The sequence below is a fragment of the Panicum virgatum genome, chromosome 3N (genome assembly GCF_016808335.1).
Source record: "Panicum virgatum strain AP13 chromosome 3N, P.virgatum_v5, whole genome shotgun sequence".
Lineage (NCBI taxonomy): Eukaryota > Viridiplantae > Streptophyta > Magnoliopsida > Poales > Poaceae > Panicum > Panicum virgatum.
In genome coordinates, this window is record NC_053147.1 from 64,900,257 (window position 1) to 64,923,781 (window position 23,525).

The 23,525-nt window shown below is 48.1% G+C and overlaps 3 protein-coding genes across 4 annotated transcripts; all 3 read right to left on the minus strand.

Moving 5' to 3' along the window:
• Positions 1–10,024: 10,024 nt before the first annotated feature.
• Positions 10,025–13,914, minus strand: LOC120666755 (putative disease resistance protein RGA1). The gene is made up of 3 exons (XM_039946675.1): positions 12,906–13,914; positions 10,652–11,206; positions 10,025–10,389 (listed from the first exon to the last, which is right to left on the minus strand). The coding sequence occupies exons 1-2, from the start codon at positions 13,600–13,602 to the stop codon at positions 10,671–10,673; spliced, it is 1,233 nt and encodes a 410-aa protein (XP_039802609.1). The 5' UTR covers positions 13,603–13,914; the 3' UTR covers positions 10,025–10,389; positions 10,652–10,670.
• A 406-nt stretch (positions 13,915–14,320) lies between these two features.
• On the minus strand, positions 14,321–15,064 carry LOC120668018 (secreted RxLR effector protein 161-like). Its single transcript, XM_039947982.1, has one exon. It carries the CDS (start codon positions 15,062–15,064, stop codon positions 14,321–14,323), a length of 744 nt encoding a protein of 247 aa, XP_039803916.1.
• Positions 15,065–18,568: 3,504 nt separating this feature from the next.
• LOC120666756 (disease resistance protein RGA2-like) lies at positions 18,569–22,172 on the minus strand. Of its 2 annotated transcripts, none has more exons than XM_039946676.1 (2): positions 21,702–22,172; positions 18,569–21,472 (listed from the first exon to the last, which is right to left on the minus strand). In XM_039946676.1, the coding sequence occupies exon 2, from the start codon at positions 20,280–20,282 to the stop codon at positions 19,179–19,181; it is 1,104 nt and encodes a 367-aa protein (XP_039802610.1). In that variant the 5' UTR covers positions 20,283–21,472; positions 21,702–22,172; the 3' UTR covers positions 18,569–19,178. The 2 variants fall into 2 exon arrangements, with proteins under 2 accessions (XP_039802610.1, XP_039802611.1); XM_039946677.1 differs by having other exon boundaries at positions 19,370–21,472; positions 21,702–22,162.
• Between the last annotated feature and the right edge of the window lie 1,353 nt (positions 22,173–23,525).

A 23,525-nucleotide genomic window follows, 5' to 3' on the forward strand; every position in this document is an offset into this window, starting at 1 on the left:
CGTGCAGCATGAGGAGGATGGGCAGGGTGGTGAGGTTGATGTGCAGGATGAGGATGAGGTCGTGCAGGGTAATGATTTGGTTGGGCAGGATGACTGGGAGCATGCTCAGCACATCAACCAACATATGTACTTCCAGTCCTCAGATGAGGAGGATGACATGGTCGAGGAGCAGGGTCTGCAAATAATGCACCATATCATCTTCCTATCCTCAGATGAAGAGGACGAGGTGGAACAAGACAATGATCTGGGGTTGGATGCTTTTGAGGAGGGACAAGACAATGATCTGGGGCTAGATGCTTTTGAGGAGGATCAGGTTGACCAGAACCATGGTCAGGTGCTTTTGACTTTTTGAGGAGGAAGGGACTCGCCACTCTTTTTCTTTCATCAGATGATGATGACGGGCATGCTGAAGAGGATGGACAGGATGATGACTTTTTTGGGCAGGATGATGGCTATGGCTGGTTTGGGCAGATGATGTGTTGGTCGGCTAGGATGATGACTGGGTAGCTCAGGAGAATGTTCAGCACATCAATCATCATCTGATCTTCCTTTCTTCAGACGAGGATGAGGAGCAGCCTCATCAGCAGATAATGCATCATCTTACCTTCCTGTCCTCAGATGAGGAGGAACTGGACAATGCTCAGGTGCTGGATTCTGAGGATGATCACGTGGACCAGGACCATGATCAGGTGTTTCTGGTTGATGCTGAGGAAGGGCCTCGACACACTCTCATTCTGTCATCTGATGACGAGTAGCTGTAGAATCCACTAGGACCATCATTTGTTTTGAGGTTCCCCAGAGGAGACGGGCCTCGCTTATTAGAATAGCTTCGACGGAAATCAGTTTTGCGTAATACTCTGAGAAGACTTTAGTTTTGTGTACGACCATAAATCCTATATTAACTTTTTTTTGAAAAATAGCACTTTTTGCATACGGCCTATCCATTTGAACGTTTTTTTTTCTTCTGGATTTACCATTCTTTTGATCTCCTGACCGTTGAATCAAATTTTGAGGGAATAAATATTTTTGAATTTAGCCAAAAGGAATCCTTGTGGACAAGAGTAGTACCTACTCATGGGAGACGAAAAACCTTCTTACGAAGAACAGAGCAAGAAGATTAGAAATTGCTGATGGCACAATATGCAGAAAGTTGGGATGAGCCTGCTGGTTCGCTGATTAGGAACTGTGCTTAGAGAAAGCTACTTGAGTAGAAACGTCGATCCCTCGAATCTTGAGATCCAAATTTACGGAAACTTACACTCCACACTCCTTAGAGCATAAGGCTGTTCTGCTTGCTGTGCCACGCAATTTTGTTACATCACCTACTGAAAGAATGCTAATTTGCCTATATTTTCACCAAAGCACTAGTCATCCATGATGAAAATCCTAATTTGCCTGAAACATATTTACTCTTTTTGTACCAAAAAGGCAATGCAAATCCTCTAGAAATTGTACAAATTCCAAAAATATTCGAACGACTTGATCTTGTATTAATACTTCTGGCTCTGGTTCCACCGGCTGTTACACCCATTATTCATACTGTCTATGGGACTCTAGATATCATATAACACTTACTATTCATTATATACTAGTGTAATGCCCGTGCTAAAGTCACGGCTTTATTTTAGAGATGTACATGAAAATAACAACACAATTGTATGATAATATATAATCCAAGAAACACTTATGCATCATAAGGCATTATAAAATATAGTGCCCGTGCTAAAACAACGGAGCACGTCAAGGTCGAAGATAATTCTATTAAATTTGAAGTACTTAGCTGATTGTGCTTTGTTAAAGCTGTTTCCATAGTGCTGAACTAACCGCACCGACTACACGCAGACCACCGACGCCAAAGGAGTGATCACCATCAAGTTCGGCAACCTCTTCACCGGTGAAGCGCGCAAGGTCATCATCACCCTCAATATCAAGAAGAGCACCCTCGACTACGAGTAGGATGCGGCCTTGGCCGAGGCCCTGCCCAACTTCACCGCCCAGGGGAAAGCGCACAAAAACCAAAGACCGGAGGACATCCAGATCCTGGAGCGAGGGACAAGTCGCGGGAGCTTCAGGCCGAGCTGGCCCGGCGCACGGTGGCCGACGCCGGCGACCTCGACGAGGCGCGGTACAAGCTTTTGGATGCGCAGAACGTGCTGGAGGATGTCATGCTCAACGACGGCCAGAAGCTGGTGAACGCGCTCCGCGCCGAGCTCGTGACGCTCATCAGGCTCATGGACTCCAAGGACATCTACAACACCAAGGGCCGCGCCTACGCCCTCGCCTCCGAGGTCTCCCACGGCCTCCAGCGCTACGCCGTCAGGGGCCACGACGACGACGACGTCCGCCTCTTCTCCACGCCGCCAACCCGCTCGCCGCCATCTCCAACGATCTCATCGTCAGCCTCCGGAACGCTATCCAGGCGCTGCAGGCTATGCAGAAGATCGTCGTCACCAAAGCCTAGCTACAAAGCGCACACATCCTTTCCACCATTTGATTTGCCGCACGTATTCCAAATAAACCCGCCTTAAGGAATTATATCTTCCTCGTTATTTCATCAGTCTGCCACTGTACGCCATTTCTCCATATTCTTGTGTTCCTTACCACTTTGCTTCAACCCAGTTCAACTGTTGAATAAATCGATCATTATCCTATTTTCACTTTATTTCATTTTTGGATAAGTCTGGTTTATACCTGATTTCCAACTTTTAACTATAAAACAAATAACATAGGTATTCAACTATCGAAACCTGGCAATGGTCCTTTGGATGGTTTCAAAGGTGGTTTTTCAAATTGTGGAAATTAAAAAATATTTAAATTTAAACTAAAAAAATTATAATAAACTCATTTTAAATAAAAAATATAAAATGGGTATCAAAAATTTTCTAAAGATGTAACCAATCTATTGGCGCTCTACTTGTCAATTATTTGGATCTAATTTTTTATGTTTATAGTATTTGGTTGCTTGTAGTTATACCTATTATTTTTAAATAAATAAGATACAAATAGAGCAATAATAGATAGATTATTTTAGAAAAAAATTGATACTAATTTTATATTTTTCTAATTTAAAATAAATTACTTTTGATTTTTTAGATCTAATTAGATATTTTTAATTTTATAAAAAAAATACAAAACCACCTTTGAAACCACCCAAAGGACCAAATTTTTCTGGTTTCGATAATTGGATGGCCTATGTTACCCAGTTTTGTAGTTTAAGATTGAAAATCGGATTTTTACGATAGTTATCGAGAAACCAAACTTATCCCTTTTATTTACTGTCATCCTAGTATTACGGTAATTCGACTCAGTAATATAATTTGGTAAACGTAAGGAGTATTAATACCACGGCTCTGGACTCCAGGCAGGGCATGTTCAAACAGAAATATTGTGACTATAAAGTAGGAGGTCATTACAAAGCATCGCATAGCAACTTATTACAAGGCCGGTTAAGATCCATCATCAAGCGGATCAAACACATGCAAAATCCATCAGCCGGTCATCGATAATGCATGCCAGCAGTAACTTTGCAAGGAGGAAGCAGAAATCAGTATCTGCCAGAAGATCCAACTTGTATACAAACTCATAACATGACTTCAAAGACAGCCAGAAGATCCAATAATCTGTCGTTCAGTTTTCCTGTCGTTCCAATCTGTTGTGTTCAGTTTTCCTCTTCTCCGTACGGTGGAAGGGGAAGAAGAAGTTGCTTCTGCACTGAAGCCTGGAACGCAGCCCAACAACAAATGACCCACTTGCCTTAGCTTAGTTGGGCCAGCCCATGAGAATCAAATTTTTTTTGAAAACAAACGGCTCACTTGCCTCGGTTTAGCTGGGCCAGCCCATGAGAATCGATTTTTTAGAAAGAAAAAAAAAAAGAAGAAATGTTTAGCTGCTCGCTCAGTACCGTCGAACCTTTTCAGTGCACGTCGACACAATCGATTTTCAGTACACGTGCTCGCCTGCTCGGTAACAAAAGATCACACCAAGTTTGCTCATGTCAGCTGATCCTCCGGCCTCTAGGTAACACTCACCGTCTTGCTGCCTGAACTCTGAATTGCTCTTCAGTTTTGGTGAACACATACATACATGCACGAATGGATCATGTAGGTGTATACAGGAAAACTGAACGACAGATTTGATGAACGCCGCTGACAACCACCATCTACATAACCTATGTTCAGACTACAGCCAAGAACCTACTGTTTCTATATAAGTACCAAGTTACCAAGTACCAACAGACAAAATCTGTGGTTGCTCAACGGAAAACAACATGTGTGAGTCAACATTCTTCCACTTGGTGCATCGATGCATCCAGACCAAGATACCTTCATGTTAATTTGCATGGTGTTCATGAGATCCTGAGGTTTGGTTTCTGCAACTACAAGATCCAGAGGTCGGACAGACGTACATATCAGGTTCAGAATGGACAGTGTTCCAAAAGCAAGCCCAACATACGCAAGATCAAACATGATTTCAGACAGATAGAGCCATGCCTCACACGTGCGACTTTTGGATCGTTTCAGGGAACATGTAACCGCACAAAACTAAAGCTGATACAGCCACAGAAATGCAGTGAAAAGGACCGTCTCCTCTGTATCTTTTCATGGATCATCAGCTTCTTGTCAGCAAATCGCCATCCCTAGCCAGCTCGATAAACTGTACTCTTCTGAGTGTCTTGCCTTTTTTTCGCGACCGTGTCTGAGCACATTTTTCATTAAGAGGATAAGAAGTTGTACAAAAGCAGTTTGGTCTCAGAGAGGGAAACCAAACCGTCAGGGCATAAGGGAAATGTTACATCGTAATTAATACGCGACCCGGAAGCCTGCCCAAAGCCCTGGCTAATGGCTCAAGCCGTCTAAAGCCTGCCTGAAACCAAGAGGCAATTTCATCAGCTACCCAAGCTACAATTTCAGGTAATGTTTTAACACTTCGATCAAAAGTTCTATTGTTCCTTTCTTTCCATAGGATCCAGCGTGTGAGGACGACCAAGTGTTAGACCTTTTAGATCGACTAGGTAGTAGATCGGCGGGTTACTCACTGATTCTTGAAGAACATACCATCAATGGTCGAAGACGAACCCGACGGCGATGTCCAAAACGCCGGCGGCGGAGTCGTGGACGAGCCGGAGAGGTTCGAAGTCGCGGGCGTTGGCGGCGTGGCGCAGGGGCGGTGACGTCCTTGCTGTGGCGAGGACGGTGGCTTCGGTGGACTTACCACTGCAGCAGCGCCCCCTCTCTAGATCGGGTTAGGGTTTGGATGGTGGGAACTGTAGCGGCGGCGAACCTCGTAACTAGTGCCACAGTCCCTACCTCCTCTATATATGGCACTGTGCGACGGGGGCCCACCAGCCGTCTATTGGGCTGGGCGTCCCCGATCAGGACGCGAGTCATCAAGGGCCCAGTTTGCCGTTGGGCCAACGGGTGGAGATCAATACTAACATTCTCCCCCTTGATCTCACCTTATACTTTTAAACTATTCAACTTGAACTTAACTCTTTACTATTTATTTACTTGCTTTGCTCTTTGTCCTCATCTCATTGCAGATTGGTATGTAGGGCGTGCCTCGTCATGACAGTTATCACTTACTGTCAGATTAACAGCCACAATACACCTTTCTGTATTGAAACAAGACCTTAACCTTTATTTGGGCCCTTTAGTAATCCAGAAATCATAGGCCTCCCGTAAAACCCATGTCGACTTGGGCGGTAGGCCTTTGGTAAGCGGATCTGCAAGCACTTGCTTGATACTTTGGTGCTCAATGATTTCATATGATTCTGGATTTTCTCCTTTGCAACATATAACTCACCGTCAATGTGTTTGGCGGCACACTTGACATATTGCCATAGGAGTGAAAACATTCGAATGGTATATTGCTGTTGCCTACCATTATCAATTCCGGGTAAAGGTTTCCTCAACCATTTTGCCTGTCATATAGCCTCATATTAGGCTAAAATTTGGGTATACATAACCCATGATATCACAACTACTTTGCTTTGGAGCTTTTCCACAATAAAACTCCAAGCGCGAGTGTTAGCTACTACTGTGGGCTCCACTAAACATCTCGCCAGAACTTAATTATTTCTACTCACAACCTTTTGAGAGTACATGTTCCTTTCTTACTTAACATGAGGCTGACAATACTTTGCAAAATTGCAAAACATTCTATAACTCCATTCCAGTGATCTATTGCTGGACTGGACTTCTGCCAAAATATCCCGGATACTTGAGCTATGTCAGAGTAAATTCTTTTGAGCACTAATTTTACTTCCGACAGCTGAAGCACATGGAACCCTTTTTCTTTCGATCGATCTCACATTGGTTCCTGGAATACTGAAAATTCCAAAAACTATTACCCTTGACAATAGGACAGGCGTAGTCTTCCTCGCATGCATACTATATTTCTTTAGAATTCTTTTCTAAGTATGCTCTTTGCGATATTCCTAATACCCATTTTTCTTTGTCCCAGTGAGTTTCCATTTCTAGAGTGAATGGGTCTTCACTGAGATTTTTCTTATCAAAACTAAAGGTCATAATAACCTTCTTCTTTGAACCTTGCAGGAAAGATATTTCCCATCTTTGCATATTTGCAATTTATCATCTTGCATTTATCTTTACTTAAAACCCAAAACTTTTTCTTTGTTCTCACAAAACTTACCACTGTTTTGTGATCTGATTTCATCAGGTGCTATCCTAATATTCTTTTCTTTCCATAACAAAAACTATTTGGTTATGCCATGTGTATACTTTCTTGTACAAATCTCCGTTGGGAGATATTGCTCCAACATCCATCTGATACAATTCTAAAAGTGGTATACTACGAGTGTCATTATGATTCTAAAAGAATACTTTCATGAGACTACAAGAATGTCTCATCATAACTTATCTTTTTTCTTTGCATAAAGCCTTTTGCTACAAATCACGCTTAGCAACTTTTCAATTCCATCTGGAGTCACATTCTAATCTTGTAGACCCAATATAGCCTACTGTATTGTCTCCGTTAGGAACTTATTCTATGTTCCAAAATAATATTGGAACTTGCCTCATGACATCTTCCATGGCTTCTTGCCACTTCGATGAATGAGCGCCTCTCATGACTTCTCCAAATGAGGTGGAATCACCTTCATTTGTACTTCTTCACTTACGTACATTTCTTATCCTTTAACAATAGATGACTAGACATATTGCTTTCTGTCTGGGGCTATTGCCGCTCTTTAATGATAAAAGACAATTGTCACCTCAACTTCTATCATATTATAATGCTTGAAACATTGGAGTGAACGTACGGTTCCACTTCTCTTCAAGCCTTAGTTCTCGACATACTTTGCTCCCCCAGATTATCCCATCTATTATAAAGATGAAATATCTTCTAGCTTTTGTTTGGGTTTGGTCTTTCCAAGCCTCATAGGGTGTTTTAAGCACCATCTTTTCTTTTCGGTTGCTTTGAGGCTCAACTATCTTTTCTTTCTGTTGAACCTGAAAACCTTCAGAAATCTCTTCTTATTACTATGGTAGGGGTATTAATGGTATGACCGTTGTACTCCCTTTATGGTCAAATTCTTCTTTAATAGATCACTCTTGCTTTAAAATGCATCGTATTCATCCTTGAGGGGGATTTAAATTTTAATCTTTCTTGTCTTTCTAATCTTCCCCCCCCCCCGAAATATGGCACAAACTTTGCTGCCATAATTTCAAAACTATTTTTAACACTTGTGAACGAGGAGCCTTTCATTACTTGTTTATTCGCATGATCAAGTCATGCAAAACAATGGGAGTATGATTTTCACGTTTCTTTTCAAGAGCTCCTCAGAGATCTTCATTTGTTGCACTTTCAAGAACTCATAAGTTCTTCATGTTGCTTTTTTTTATTAAATCATCCCGTTGGTTCCAATTTAATCAGAAAATCTAACAACCGTAAAAACTTTAGTTAGAGAAACCAAAAACTTCTCGAAAACAGTTGCATCTCTTTTCCATATCAACTAAAGTCAGAATGGAACAAGCACTTTTCTTTCTTAATCTCAACTATACAGCTGAGTTACTTCAAAACTTTATCTGTGGCGTTGATCGGAATCAACTTTTGTCTGTTAATTTCTCTCTACTTGGGAAGAATTGTATGTCTTAATTTAACGTTGGTCAAAATTAAAATATACAACTTTCCTTTACTTCCAATTCTATATCACCGTTAGGCAGAAATAGAATACATGACTAGAATAAAAAATTATAATATTGCCATCATCGACTTTGGTCAGAAAATGACATCATAATAAACTTTAAATTTCTTTTCTTTTAAGAGCAAACTAATGCTCAACTTAACACTTACAATGGCAAAATTGTGCCAAAACATCTTTTCTTTGACATACAACAGCGGAAGCTTTTCTTAACCATAAACTTAAAGGCTTCTTTTTCCCACAGGAAAAAACTCGTCTGAGCCTATCTTTCTTTATTGCAGCGGAGAACTTTTCTTTCTTTCATAAGCTTTTCTTTGTCTTTCTTTATTCTCTGAAAAATTGATCACTTTGATGCAGAAATGTCAGAGAATTAACATTGAACTTAAAATCACAATGAAATTATAATATTATTATCATCAACATTGGTCAGAAAATAACAATATCATAATTAACTTTAAACCAATATCTTTCTTCTCCTCTATTTAAATTGTCCCGTTGGTTCAAATTTAAATAGAGGTTGGAACTTTTACTTTGCAGCGGAAACTTGACAAAAACGCTTATTCAGAAGCATCTTTATACTCATCTATTCTCTAAGTAATTTATCTCGTTGGTTCAAAATTGAATAGAGATAAAACTGTACAGAATTCAACAAAGAAAGGCTTTTGAAAATAGCAGACTTATTTCAATTTCTATACTGTTCATGCGGCCCGTGCGCAAAATAGGCCCGCTAGTGGCTCGGCCGCCTGGGCCCGCTCAGCACCCGCCTGGGCTGGCGGCCCAGCTGCAGCGCATCGCACGCGCCCAGCGCCGCCAGCCCTCCTCCGCCTGAAAATCCGGACCAAGGCCCTTTCTTCGCACGCGGGCCAGACGCGCGCTAGCGCAGCCCACGGCCCAATTAGGCGCGGCCCGCTCAACTGGGTGCTCTAACTCCTGACCGCCGCTGGCCGTCCGATGCCGATCGACGGCCGCTCGTCATCCTCGCAGGAACAAAAAACCCGCCGGTCGGCTTCTTCCCCCAGAACCCTAATTCCATTCTTACCTCCCTCCTTCTCAGGCCCGACCCGCGGCGCCGCCGCTGGGCTCAGCTCGGCGCCATGGCGCCGCCGTATGCCGGCGATTTTTCCTTCTCTCCTCCCCCTTTCCGTCCACAGCGCACAGAGGCTCGGCCGCGCATGGCGACCTGTGGAGGATGGCGGCACCGCCGTGGTGCCCCTCGCTGGTGCACGCGTGCGGCCGGAGCCGCGCGCGGCGCCGTCGAGCGGCACCTCGGTGGTGCCCTTTGGGATCCGCACGAGCGCGCCTCCGGCATCCCTGTGACAAGCGGCGGCCCGAGCTTGCTTTTCCGCGCGGAGCCGGTTGAGCGCCGGCTTGCCGTTGCCTCGCGATGCTGTGCCGCGCGGCTATGGCTGGCGGTGGAGCTCAGGTAAGCCCCGCCGCCACTTTTCTCTAGGGTTAGGGTTAGTCTTTCCGATCCGAGATCGAATCGATTCTTTGTTTCTTCTCGATCCAAGATCGAGACTCTATTTTCTTTGGGTTCGTGGTTCAATCCAACCCATCTCGATCTACTCACTGGAGTAATCTCTTGATACCATTGTTAGACCTTTTAGATCGACTAGGTAGTAGATCGGCGGGTTACTCACTGATTCTTGAAGAACATACCATCAATGGTCGAAGACGAACCCGACGGCGATGTCCAGAACACCGGCGGCGGAGTCGTGGACGAGCCGGATAGGTTCGAAGTCGCGGGCGTTGGCGGCGTGGCGCAGGGCCGGTGACATCCTCGCTGTGGTGAGGACGGTGGCTTCGGTGGACTTACCGCTGCAGCAGCGCCCCCTCTCTAGATCGGGTTAGGGTTTGGATGGTGGGAACTGTAGCGGCGGCGAACCTCGTAACCAGTGCCGTAGTCCCTACCTTCTCTATATATGGCGCTGCGCGACGGGGGCCCACCAGCCGTCTATTGGGCTGGGCGTCCCCGATCAGGACGCGAGTCAAGGGCCCAGTTTGCCGTTGGGCTAACGGGTGGAGATCAATACTAACACAAAGGTGTCAAAACATTGACGATCTTCTTTCTGAATTCTCTTCCTTGCCGCAGTCCACCATTCCACCAATCTCTGGTTCTGCACAGTTGGTGAAAGCTGCTCCCGTTGTAACTTTCTGAGTGTCTTGCCTTCTTGATGAGCTTCTAGAATCCCTCCCAGCTAATAGTATTTGCCTTATCAGTGGTGCATCTGCCATGGTCAGCAACAAAATGGCATTATATCAGTACTGGAAAGCGATATAATACTGGATAGGTTCTGCGAAAAAAATATAATATTGGAGAATTGGTAACACAAGAACAAGAAAAAGAGGGATTGTAGTAAAGATGCTAAGACATATATTGTACCAGAAACTACAGCGTACATTTTCAGAGGAAAAAAATGTGTGGGTGGGTGTTCTTTCATAAAAGAAAGTGTGTGCACGAGAGAAGCAGAGAAATGTGAAACATCTTACCTGGCCATGCTTGCTTGCCTTAGACTAGCGTCAAATACGGAATATGGGATACAAGGTGCCAATCCTCCCCAACTCTTTCCTTGCAACGCTTAACCAGCTCGGGGCAGTTGGATATCCTTAATTCCTCTAGAGCAGTAATGTGTTTTATGCAGCAGGGCAAGGAAGCAAGACCAGGGCAACCCTGGATCCAAAATGTTTGAAGTGCAGGGAGTTCACCAAATGACTCCGAAAGCTGTGTCAATGCGTGACAAGCAGAAAAGTTGAGAAATTGAAGTGAGGTGAGGCGCTGCATGCTCTCGGGAAGGGATGTCAGAGCAGGCAAGTTACATAATTCAAGGCGATGCAGAGAGCAGAGTTCCCCGAGTTGCTCAGGCAGCCGGTGGAGGGCATGGCAATAATATATAGAGAGGTCTTGGAGGGATGTGAGGCTTTGTATTGATTGAGGGAGGCTGGACATTAGTGGGAGACCTATTATTCTCAACCTCTGTAGAGATTGCAATTCTCCAAGCCACTCCGGCAGCACAAGACTATCACACCAATTAATATCCAGTTTTTGTAGTGAGGAATGAGCAGTACTCACTCCTGGCTGTGATGAGTTAATTGTCAACCGTGCGGTGTGATCGTGTGCTTGGTCTTTGGTTGTAGGTATACGGGCGTCAAGTGTCGACGGAGAGCTGCCGAGGAGGTGCTGTGGCCGATGGACCGTGCGATGGACGGCGGTGAAGGGCAGCCAGGACCGGAGCTCGGGCTGGGCGGCAGCTGTGGCGTCCACTCCTGGATCGAGGGCGCAAGCACCGGTGGATGGCGGGTTTCTTGGTTTGCGCCACAAAACCAAGCTGGCGGACGGCGGTTGAAGACGCCAAGTCGTGGAGGCACGAGCGTCGGTCTCGGGACTGGTGGAGGTGACGGGCGTCGACGGCGTCTAGGGCCTCGCTGCGGGCGAGGAGCTGACGGGCGTCGGGCGGCGTCTAGGGCCGTCAGAAGGCTGAGGCGGGAACGGCGTCCAGGTCCACGGCGTGGAGGCGGGAATCTTCCCACGAGTGGAGTTTTGGCGGTTTTCTCAAAACCGGCCACCTCACCGGGTTTCGCGGACCCCTCAAAACCGCGAATCAGATCTGCATCGACGTGGCGGCATCGCGGAGAAGGCTTCGAGTCGAAGAAAGAAACTCCGCCGTCGGATGAGATCTTGTACCCTTTCCGGTTTTGCCCCTACGGGTGTTTTAGTGTTCGAGTCAGGGTAGAAGACATTTTTGGGAAGGGACCGGTCGGACCGGTCGGCCCCGAGATGGTATAAATACCTCTCACCTGTCCCCTTGGACAGGTGAGCCTCCAAGCCACGAGTCTTTTCTATTTTTCCTTGCTCCTCTCTCTGTTCTAGGGTTAGGCCGAGGTCTCCATGGCAAAGTGGTCTAGATTATAGCTAGGTCCACAAATTTGAGAGGGTGGATGAATGGGTGGAGGTCTAGCTCTTGTATAGGTGAATTTCTCTGTAAATCACGATGGATTTGAATGAAATCGAGGACTCTTTTGAGCAGCTCTCTTGTGTTCCCGTTCATCTTTTGTTCTTGGATTGATTTCCTCTCTTTTGGTGGATTTTGGTATCAAAGCTTTCTCTTGGTGGGTTTAGGGACTCCGTGATTTGCATCTCGACCATCTAGCCTAGAGCTAAACCCCTGAGAATCACGAGTGCCTCGGATTGAGGTTTTTGGAGATTTTGGAAAACCCTCTTTTACCTCTTCCCCCCACGAAATTCTTGTGATCCCTTACGTTTTGGGTTGATTCTTTTTGTGGAGAGGTTCGTCTCTATCCCAGGAACCTCCCTGCAAATTTTGAGACGGTTTGGTGATGATTTGAACAAGTAATCTTGAAATCACCTCAAGTTCGCGGGCTGGAATTCTGTTCTGAGCAGAAGCGGTCTGACCGGTCGCAGCAACTGGTCTGACCGGTCGGTGCAACCGGTCTGACCGGTCCGGAATTTCAAATCCAGCCCGACCGGTCTGACCGCCTAGAGCAAGCGGTCTGACCGGTCCCTGACTGCTAGATCTGCAGTTTTTCTCGATCGCTTCCGTGCTTACTCTCGCTAGTTCCTAGGGGTGATTTGTGTTGGTTTAGCTCTTCTATAGCTACTCCACACCTCATCTAGGTTTTGAGAGTTTGTGGTGAATTTCAGGATATAGGCCGACTGATCGATTTCGAAAGAAATTTTGATCGGCTCACATTCACCCCCATCTGGTCGCCAGTTTAGGTCGCTCATGTAGGCAGGTGAGGCTCCTCATGCTCTCAGGTAACTCTCTCAGTTCTTTGCACATGGAGATTTCCAATTCACGAAGCCCATTGAGGTGCTGCAACAACTCCCAACCAGATGGTGATCCGATCAATCCTCCAAGTTTTAGTTGAGTGATGTGAGGAGGCTTCACATCCACAATACAGGAGAAAGGCAAAGACACGTCGCAATGAGCAGGACGTGGACACAAGAAGCTATCCGAGGACAACAACTGCTCATTGTTTCCTTCCATTGTTAATTCTCTTAAAGACAGTGGAAAGTATGGCTTGACCTTCAGTTTCGGACAGTCACTTATGACTAGAGTGGAAAGGTGAGGGAAACAATATTGCACTTCATCTTCATTATCCCCCTTTGCTAAACCAGTTGCAGTAGTAAGAAACTCCACCAGCTTAGGCATTGCTCTCAGCTTAAGAATTTTTATCCCAGGCAAATCTTTAAGCCCCTGCAGGTGCACCAAGTTTGGTATGTTCTCCAACACTAGTTTACTCAGAGAGGAGAATTGAGGTAGATAGCTTTGCTTTAGCTTCTGTATATCAGACAGATCATTAGAACTACTTTGCTTTATCATCCAATGTGGCAATTGTAAACCCCGAAAACCACTAATTCTCAGCTTCTCAATATCTGACGGTGGTTCAAGATAGTTGAGCAAATCCAGGTCCTTTGCCATATCTAATAACGACACTTCTTCTGTTCTTATCACAAAACAAGCCCCATTCTTCTCCCTTGAATACCAATCCAATGATAATTTCCGTATGCCATTCTTTTTCTTCAAATGAACCTTTTCAGCATCATCTGGATCCTTGACATAGTTAATATTCTTTATTCGTAATTTACCACTAAGCTTATCAAGATTTCCAAGCTCTGAGATCCTTGCATGCTCAGTTTTATCTCCCACAACAAACAATCCTAACTTCTGTAAACGAGTTAGTTCCCCACAACCTACTGGCAGGCCACACAATTTTTGGCATCCCTGTACAAAACTTGGAGCATTTTTAAGTTCCCTATACCTTCTGGCTGTTGGCACTCCCTCACACACACAACACCCACTTGCTTGCAGGTGGAGGAAGAAGATGAGAGGAAGAATAAGGACTCAGGAAGAGCACACGAAATGGAGCTGCTTAAGACTCTGAGTTGCAGCTGCTCTCCTCTTTATAGGCACACCGGTCAAGATGAGAATTTACAAGGTAAGGTGCTATAGTGTTCTGCAGTCCCTACCACTACTAGCTACTGCAGCCATGCTGCCAACTGCACCTACTACTATTTGCTACAGCCATCTGCCGCCCAAGTCAAGGACCAGGCATGGCACAACAGGAGCAGGAGCTCCCTCTACTGTACAAACATTGATGATAAGCAAGAGCAAGGGTAATTATCTAACAATCCTTCCCCTAATTGCACTGCTCTTGCTTGATTTCCTCAACTCCAATCTTGGTCCTCAACTCAGCGAGTCGAACGTGCCCAAGTGGCTTGGTGAGGATGTCCCCGAGCTGTCGAGCTGTCTCGACATACTCGAGCTTGATCTGTCCACCGTCGACGCAATCACAGATGAAGTGATACTTGGTGTCGATGTGCTTGCTCCGGTCGTGGTGGACAGGGTTCTTTGCTAAGGCGATGGCGGACTGGTTGTCCACCATCAGGACGGGTGCCCGAGCTTCTTCTCCGGTGAGCTCTGCCAGCAGCCGCCCCAGCCAAACTAACTGGCAACATGCCGTCGCCGCCGCAATGTACTCTGCCTCGCAAGTACTCAGCGCAACGACCATTTGTTTCATCGATTGCCAGGAGATCGGGCACGCTCCAAGGAAGAAGAGCACACTAGTCGTGCTCCTTCGTCCATCAACGTCGCCCGCCATGTCGCTATCGCTGAACCCAATCAGCTCCAGCTCTCCTCTGCTCCTCCTTGGGTAGACAATCCTGTAGTCGTGCGTCCCTGCCACATAGCGGAGTAGATGCTTGACCGCGGCGAGGTGATCCTCCCGCGGCTCCGCCATGAACCGGCTTACGTACCCCACGGCGAACCCAATGTCCGGCCGCGTGTGCGTGAGGTAATGCAGTGTGCCGACGATGCTCCGGTAGATCGTGGCGTCCACCAAGGGGGCAGTGCTGTCCTTTGACAGCTTCACCTTCTCTTCCATGGGCGTCTAGCACGCCCTGCACTCGCCCAATCCGCTCCGCTCCAGCAGCTTCCTTGCGTAGTCGCTCTGGCGGAGCGTGATGGCATTCCTGGTCTGCTCCACCTCAATGTCGAGGTAGTAGGTGAGCAGAACGAGGTCTGACATGCAGAACATCGACTTCATCTTCTCCTTGAACGCGTCGATGTCCCGTTGCTCAGCTCCGGTGACAATGAGGCCGTCGACGTACACGCCGACGATCACCAGGCCTCCCTTCGACCGTCGTGTGTAGAGGGCGTGCTCGGTGGCGCACTTGGGGAAGCCGAGCGATGCGAGGCTGGCGTCGAGCTTGATGTTCCACGCGCGCGGTGCCTGACGCAGCCCGTACAGGGCCTTGCACAGGCGGAGCACCCTGTGCTCCTCGCCGGCGATGACAAATCCCGATGGCTGCTGTACGTACACCTCCTCGGCGAGCTCTCCGTTGAGGAATGCCGATTTCACATCCAGGTGATGGACCTTCCAGTACCTCACCGCCGCCAGCGCCAACAGCAAGCGCACGGACTCCATGCGCGCCACCGGCGCAAAGACTTCCTCGAAGTCGATGCCCTCGCACTGCACGAATCCCTTGGCGACGAGCCGTGCCTTGTGCCGCACCATCTCGCCATGCTCGTTCCGCTTTACCTTGAACACCCACTTGAGCCCAATTGGCCGGCAACCGGCCGGCGGATCCACCAGCTCCCACGTGCGGTTCTCCTCCACCGCCACCATCTCCTCCAGCATCGCCGCCCGCCAGCGTGCCTCCTGTTCTGCTACGGCGAAGTTTGGCGGCTCCTCTGCGCTGCCTAGATGCAGCTCGAGGTCGTCCAGCACATGGGCTGCCTACCCGGGCGGACTCCCTATGCCAACGATGTCATCCACCAGACGGAATCGGAGTGGCTCGCCGGAGTAATCGGCGTCGATGTTCGGGGAGGCGCTTGGCGGAGGCATGATGAAACGAATCAACGAAACGGTGCTCGTTGCGGCGGAGACCGGAGTCCCCTGCCCCGGGTCGAGGGTGCCCCTTGCGCCTTGCTCGAGGGTGCCCCCTGCGCCTTGCTCGAGGGTGTCCCTTCGGCTTCGCTCGAGGGCGTCCCTTCCGCTTCGCTCGAGGGTGTCCCTTCCGCCTCGCTCGAGGGTGTCCCTTCTGCCTCGCTCGAGGGTGTCACCTGTGCCGCTCTCGAGGGTGCCCCCTACGACTCGCTCGAGGGTGCTCCCTATGTCGCACTCGAGGGTGTCCCCTGCGACTCGCTCGAGGGTGCACCCTGTGTCGCACTCGAGGGTGTCCCCTGCAACTCGCTCGAGGGTGCCCCCTGTGTCGCACTCGAGGGTATCCCCTGCGACTCGCTCGAGGGTGTTGCTTCCCCTTCGTCGTGAGTCAGCTCCCCCGCACCGGAGTACACCATGTACTCGACGATGAAAGAGCTGCTTAGTTCGCCTAGCGTCGCTTCCCCATCGCCGGACTCCCAGTCCCAGCACGCCGCCTCGTCGAAGATGATGTCGCGGGACACGACCACCTTGCTGCTGGCCGGGTCGTAGAGCCAATAAGCCTTGCTCCCGTACTCGTACCCTAGGAACACCATGGGAGTGCTCCTGTCTTCCAGTTTGGCGAGGTTGGGCATCGTCTTCTTCACGTGCCCGACGCAGCCGAATGTCCTGAGGAAGGACAAGTCCGGCTTCCTCCCATGCCAAGCCTCGAATGGCGCCGTGCCCTTCAGGCTCTTGGTGGGTGCGCGGTTCAGGATGAACACCGTCGTGCTCACCGCCTCGCCCCAGAACGCCGCCGGCATCTTCTTGGCCTTTAGCATGCTCCTAGCCATGCCGACCACCGTCTGATTCCTCCTCTCCACGACACCATTCTGCTGCGGCGAGTACGGCGCCGTGAGGTGGCGTTCAATGCCCTATCCTGCGCAGTAGAGGCCGAACTCGACTGAGGTGAACTCGCCGCCGCGATCCGTCCGCAGCACGCGTAGCTTCTTCCCCGTCTCCGTCTCCACCTGCGCCTGGAACTCCTTGATCGCCGCCGGCGCCTCATCCTTGCTCGACAGGAGGTGCAACCACATGAAGCGGCTGCAATCGTCCACCAGGAGCAGGAAGTAGCGCCGCCCGCCGTGCGTTGCCGGCGTGATTGGCCCGCAGAGGTCGCAGTGGACGAGCTCGAGGGTGTCGCCAGTGCGGTAGCTCTCCTTCTTGGAGAACGGCAGCCTCCTCTGCTTCCCGGCAAGGTAGCTGTCGCACAGCTCGCCGGCATGCTCGATCAGTGGCAGCCCTCGCACCATGCCTTGCCGCGCCATCCTAGCCAGAGCATCGAAGCTCAAATGGCTGAAGCGCACGTGCCAGCGCCACGCCGCATCGTCGCCCCTTACCGCCAAGCACACCGGGCGCGTAATGCGCAGCGCCAAGGTGTAGTGGCGATTCCTGCCACGCTCGACCTTGGCGAGCAGCTTCCGCTCACGGTCCCTAATCCGGAGCACGCCGCCGTCGATCAGCACCTGGCAGCCTCACTCGTCGAGCTGGCCAATGCTGACGATGTTGCTCCGGAGCTTAGGGATGTAGTACACATCCGTTAGCGCCTTGTGCTCGCCTTTCTTGCACTGGAACACGACCGTGCCGCGCCCCTGGATGTCGACGCCGGAGTTGTCCCCGAACTTCACGGTGCCGACGACTCCGGTGTCAAGCTCGGAGAAGGCCGCGCGGTTTCCGGTCATGTGGTTGCTCGTGCCGGTGTCGAGGTACCACTACTCCTCTGCCTCCTCCTCTGCTCGCCCGAGGTTGACCCGCGAGCGCGGCTCGTCGAGCTCGACGCGCCCGCCGCGGTCCTCTGCCTCGGTGTTAATGGCGCAGACCTGTGCCATGAGCAGCGCAGGCTCTCCTTGTCATCCTGGGCGAGGTGCGCCCGCTCCTGGCGCCGCGGCTCCTTGCAGTCGCGGGCCAGTGCCCGATCTTGCTGCAATTGCGGCAACGATCCTTGTCGGCGGCACGATCTCCGCCGTCCTTGCCGGCGCCCTCCGCCTTCCACCGTGGCTTGCAGCGCCGCCTGCCACGTGCGCAGGTGGGCTGCCCACTGCTCCTCCGTGAGCAGTAGCTGGCCGCCGCCAGTCGTGCGGGCGGGGGCCTCCGCACGGTCCTATACCGCCTTGAGCCGCCCGGTGACTTCCTCGATCGAGAGCGTGCTCATGTTGAGCAGCGTCTCGATCGAGAGCGCAATCTACGCAAATCGCGGCTGCACGACACGGAGATACTACGCCACCGCTTCCTCTTCGCCGATGTCGACGCCGACCTGCGCTAGCTGGCTCACCAGAGATGTGAGCCGCAGCGCGAAGTCCTCGATGGCCTCGCCATCGCGGAATGCGATAGCCTCGTACTCCCGCCGGAGCTGCTGCGCCTTCGCCTTGCGCACGCGGTCGCCGCCGAGCCACATCGTCTCCAGGCTCTCCCACACCTCCTTGGCGAAGTCCTTGGCGTCGAGCGGGACGATGTACTCGTTCGGCACCGACTTGAGAATGGCCTCCATGGCCGACTGGTCGTCTTCTTCGTCAGCGGTGCCCACGGTCACTGCCGCCCACAGGCGCCTCGCCTTGAGCATCACCTTCATCAGCACCACCCACTCGGCGTAGTTCGTGCGAGTGAGCATGGGGTACTGCGCGCCGCTGACGTCCCGCACCATCTTCTTCACGACGTACGTCGTCTGGCACCCACGGCCACGCTCCTGAGAACGCCCGCGCCCATGCTCACGATCCAGGGAAGCCATGGCCACCAAACTCGAACACTCAAGCTCTGAATACCACTTGTTGGCACTCCCTCACATACACACAACACCCTCTTGCTTGCAGGTGGAGGAAGAAGATGAGAGGAAGAAGAAGGACTCAGGAAGAGCACACAAAATGGAGCTGCTTAAGACTCGGAGCTGCAGCTGCTCTCCTCTTTATAGGCACACCGGTCAAGATTAGAATTTACAAGGTAAGGTGCTATAGTGTTCTGCAGTCCCTACCACTACTAGCTACTGCAGTCATGCTGCCAACTGCACCTACTACTATTTGCTACAGCCATCTGCCGCCCAAGTCAAGGACCAGGCATGGCACAACAGGAGCAGGAGCTCCCTCTACTGTACAAACAATGATGACAAGCAAGAGCAAGGGTAATTATCTAACACTGGCAACTCTTCCAGCAAACAACAATTTTTAAGGTCTATATATTCCAGATGACTCAGCAAAGTGATGCATTGAGGCAGGTGTTGGAGAGGGCACCAAGAAGGTAGTGCTCTTCGGAGATAAATGGGAAACACTATACTAATTACCCTTAGTTTTCCAATGTTTGCAACAGAATCAGGGATACCGTTCAGTCTACAATCATGTATGTATAAGGTTTGAAGATTATCACATCCTCCAATAGATTGAGGTAAAGTCATGACATTCGATGTAACCAGTTCTAGAGTTCTCAGCTTCTTAAGCTTGGCTAAAGATTCTGGTACAATTGCAAATCTTTTACAACTTATTACATGAATGGCCTGCAAGTTCCAACAGTGGGAGATAGCTTCTGGGAGTTCCTCACAGTTAACCTTGTAGATTTCAAGATACCCCAGGAGTTCAAATTTGGATATAAGGAGAGGCAATGAAGCAGCACGTATATAGTCCAATATAATAGTGCGGACACAATACTGATGGTTTGTTGTCTTGTCAAATGCAATGTTACTCCTAGAAATGTAGAGAGCACGAACCTTGTCAAATAGTGTGCTATCAACCTCACCAGTGCATGAAATCAAAGATAAATATCTGCACCTCTTTATTTGATCAGTAGCTGCTATCCCAGACAAAAATTCATCCTGTAGAATTTGTCTGGTGAGATCATGAACCAGGTCGTGCATTTTGCAAGTCGTTACTTCACCACTGCTAGACTGATACTCTTCTGCATCTTGAAGGAAACCTACTTTCAGAAGAGAATCAAAGTAGGCAAGTCCAACATCTTCTGGTTGTTGAACTTGATTTGCCGGTTTGACAAAGCCATGGGCTATCCATTGGGAAATCAAACGACGCCTGTTGATTACATAGCCTCTTGGAAATATAGAACAATGTGTAAAGCAATACTTCAGATGATGTGGCAAATGATAATAGCTCAACAACAAGCATGCAGATACTCTATGTTCGCCATGCTCTACATCTAACAAATTGCTCTCTCTTATCAATTGCCATTCATTTATCCATTTCATTCCACGGAGGACACCTGCAAGAACTTTAATAGCAAGCGGCACACCACCACATTTTTTTCAAAATCTCTGTCCCGACTTGTAGGAATTCAGGGTCTAAATGTTTAATTGACATTCCCAAACTTTGCTGGAACACTTTCCAGCTGTCCACCTCAGACAAAAATGGCAGGTCACATGTATATGTGGAATCCACTGCTTCGGCAACTTGTCTACTACGAGTTGTGAGTAAAATGCTACTTCCAGTTGCTCCACTCTTCAGATGTACAATGAATTGCTCCCAGTGGATACGGTCCTCAGTCCAAACATCATCCAAGACAAGTAGGAACCTCTTTCCGGCCAACTTCTCTGAGATTGTTGTGCTCACACGCTGCAATGGAAGGTGGTCAGGCTTCTCATGAGCAATAGCTTCAAACAACTTCTCTACAAGCTTTTCAACACAAAATTCTCTTGACACATGAACCCACAGTATGACTTCGAAAAACTCCTTTATAATGTTACCATCATTAAAGACTAGTTTCGCGAGTGTAGTTTTCCCTGAGCCACCTAACCCAATGACTGAAACTATCTTGACACTCTGTTGGGCATCAGTATCTATCAGCTTAGATATAATCTGACTTTTCACTTGGTCCCTCCCAAATATTGATCTCACGTCCACATTAGTCCATAGTGGAACCTCCCCAGTTGTCTTGTTTATGTGTAGAATAGGATGATCTACAGGCATGCTATTTGCTATTGTGCTATAGTCACTTCTTTCCTTCACAATTGCTTCAAATCTCTTCTTTATTGCCTTGATCTTGTGAGCTGTCTTGTATTCCAACACAACAGATTTTGGTTTTTTCCACAAGTATTTGACCACAACATTCTTCTTGCCACCAACGTTTAAGTCTTGTTTCTCAGCCTCGATATGGAATTCATGGACCAAATCTTCAGCATCATAAGCTGCATCTTTTAATCTTTTAAGCCAATTAGCTGACTGGTCATTTCTCATTGCGCGATCACCTACTGTGTGCAGCCAAAGATTGATCTCCTCTACTTGATTTTGGAGTTCCATAAGATCTTTAGCCACAGCTGCAGTAGAGCTGAGCTCTTTGATTACCAGAGGAGCTAATTTCGTCCCCACAGTCTTCAATATCTCAGATACTAAACAACTTCCATGCCACCTATATTATTAAAGAGTCTCTTTTGCTCCTACCCTGCATATTAAATTTGTAATTAGCTGCTACCTCAAAACAAAATTGCAAAATAAGCTTCAGTAATCTTTGTGTTTGAGTTTATATCTTACATTTGTGCATGAGTATTTCTTAAATTTATCCTTCTATCGCGTTAACCCAGTATCATGTATGATTCGTTTAGACAATGATCTAATAGCACAAAAAAATGATATGCGCGAATTGGTGGGTTGAAATGGTGATGGCATCTGACCTGGAAAAATAGCCTTTCGGCCTTTGCGCCCTTCGGGTGCTTCTTTTCAAGTAAGGTCTTAGATTATTCTTGCTTCTACAATCACCATGAAACAACATGCATGAGAGGAAATACAGGCTATGAATCTATGAATATACATGAGAATGAGCTATTCAAAGGTAGGGAGATTAATATACCAAGGCCTCTAGCATAAAACAAATCGAACCAGTGTGATCAAGGGTAACCGGTAAATGTGATCCTCCAAACTTTTCCTGTCTAGCGAGCAATATAAATATTCTAAGCAGGGCTAAGCATCTAGTCAAGTTAAGTAATTAACTGACTAACAAGTGACAAGGACATGGATAACAATTCAAGGAAGGATAATGCATGAAAGCAGGTGCAAGAATGCAATACATACATACTATATATAACCCAACATTACCCGGTGAGATAACTAATTAAATCAGGTTAAATAGGACCAAAGATTCATGCTTAGCTACTTGCCTTGGTTAACTTCGGGCTCGACCGCGAACGGGACTCCGGGTTCGGGCTCAACGGATTCGGCGGGCTCCACGGGTTCGACCTCCGACGGTTCAGTCACTGTAATGCATGAAGTGATGCGTATGCATTAGTATGATACGGTGACATGAAAATGGCATACTATGATTGAAATATGAATGCAACACTATGCAAAAGCACATGGATGCAATGCATGCGATGATGCACAAACATAACACACGCGACGACAAACGATCACTATTGTAAACGCGAACGAGAAAGCTAGAGCAAGAATTAAGAAATAAACTTACACATCAATCATAAATCACAAATTAAATTGAGAAAGCAGAGGACAATACAAAGAACCCATGAAAATTGGTTTTACAGAAAAACCATTTTCCTATAATTAATCATAAATATATTAAGTTATAGCTCTTCTAAACAAGATAAATCAGAAAAGACATGCAAACTTAACCAAACAAATCCAATAAAATTATCATAGAAACTAGGCATGAATACAAAGCTAACAAAATTGGTTTCACCCTTTTATCACTTTCCAGCAAAAAGTTCTACATTAAACTATTTTCCAAAAGAGCATACAAAAACACGCTAAAACCTTAACAAACAGCAGAGAAACATATGAGCAAGTTGCACCACTAGAAACTTCACTTCACAAGGAATATAGCAAAATTTGTTTGACATTTTTAGAGCAGTATTCAAATAACTAGGCATTAAACTCACTTTTGAAAGATAAAACTATAGATAAATCTACAGCAAAGTAACATGCAAAACTATATTTTTCATGAGTACATCTAAGCAAGTTGAAACTAACAAAACAAGTTTCACTATTTTTGGATCTATATATATTTTTCTATGATTTTTGCAAACTCAAACACACACAAATACAACAAGGATTGTTATTAGCTTCTACCACTGTTCATCTTCTTCATGTCCACGAACAGACCCACGACGCATGCACAGAGCTGCCGTGCTTCAGCGTTGACGCCCAAGGAGAGGAGCACTAGAATCACACGCACGCGCACAAGGGAGGGAAGGGAGCGCCCAGAACACGCGTGGGCGCCCACGGCGCGCACGACACGACGCGCGCGACGCGGCGGCGGCGGCGGACGGCGGCGCGGCGAAGCAGGGCCGGAGAGGGGCCAGGGACGCGCGCAAGGCGTGTTCCAAGCGACGGCAAAGCTCACCGACAATGGCACGGGCGGAGAGGAGCGACGACGGGGCGGCGCGACGACGAACGGCGGCGGCGGGCGGAGGGCTGCGCCGACGGCCCTGCAGGGAGGGCTAGGAGGCCTGATGAGGAGGGAAATCACTGAAACGAACCGGGTT

Coding starts and splice junctions, on each gene's coding strand:
- LOC120666755 (XM_039946675.1), bottom strand. CDS start 13,602: ATGGCAAAGGACCTGGATTTGCTCAACTATCTTGAACCACCGTCAGAT. Junction 11,207..12,905: donor GAGGAGCCTCACCTGCCTAC/ATGAGCGACCTA, acceptor ATTCCTCACTAC/AAAAACTGGATATTAATTGG.
- LOC120668018 (XM_039947982.1), bottom strand. CDS start 15,064: ATGGAAGAGAAGGTGAAGCTGTCAAAGGACAGCACTGCCCCCTTGGTG.
- LOC120666756 (XM_039946676.1), bottom strand. CDS start 20,282: ATGAAATGGATAAATGAATGGCAATTGATAAGAGAGAGCAATTTGTTA.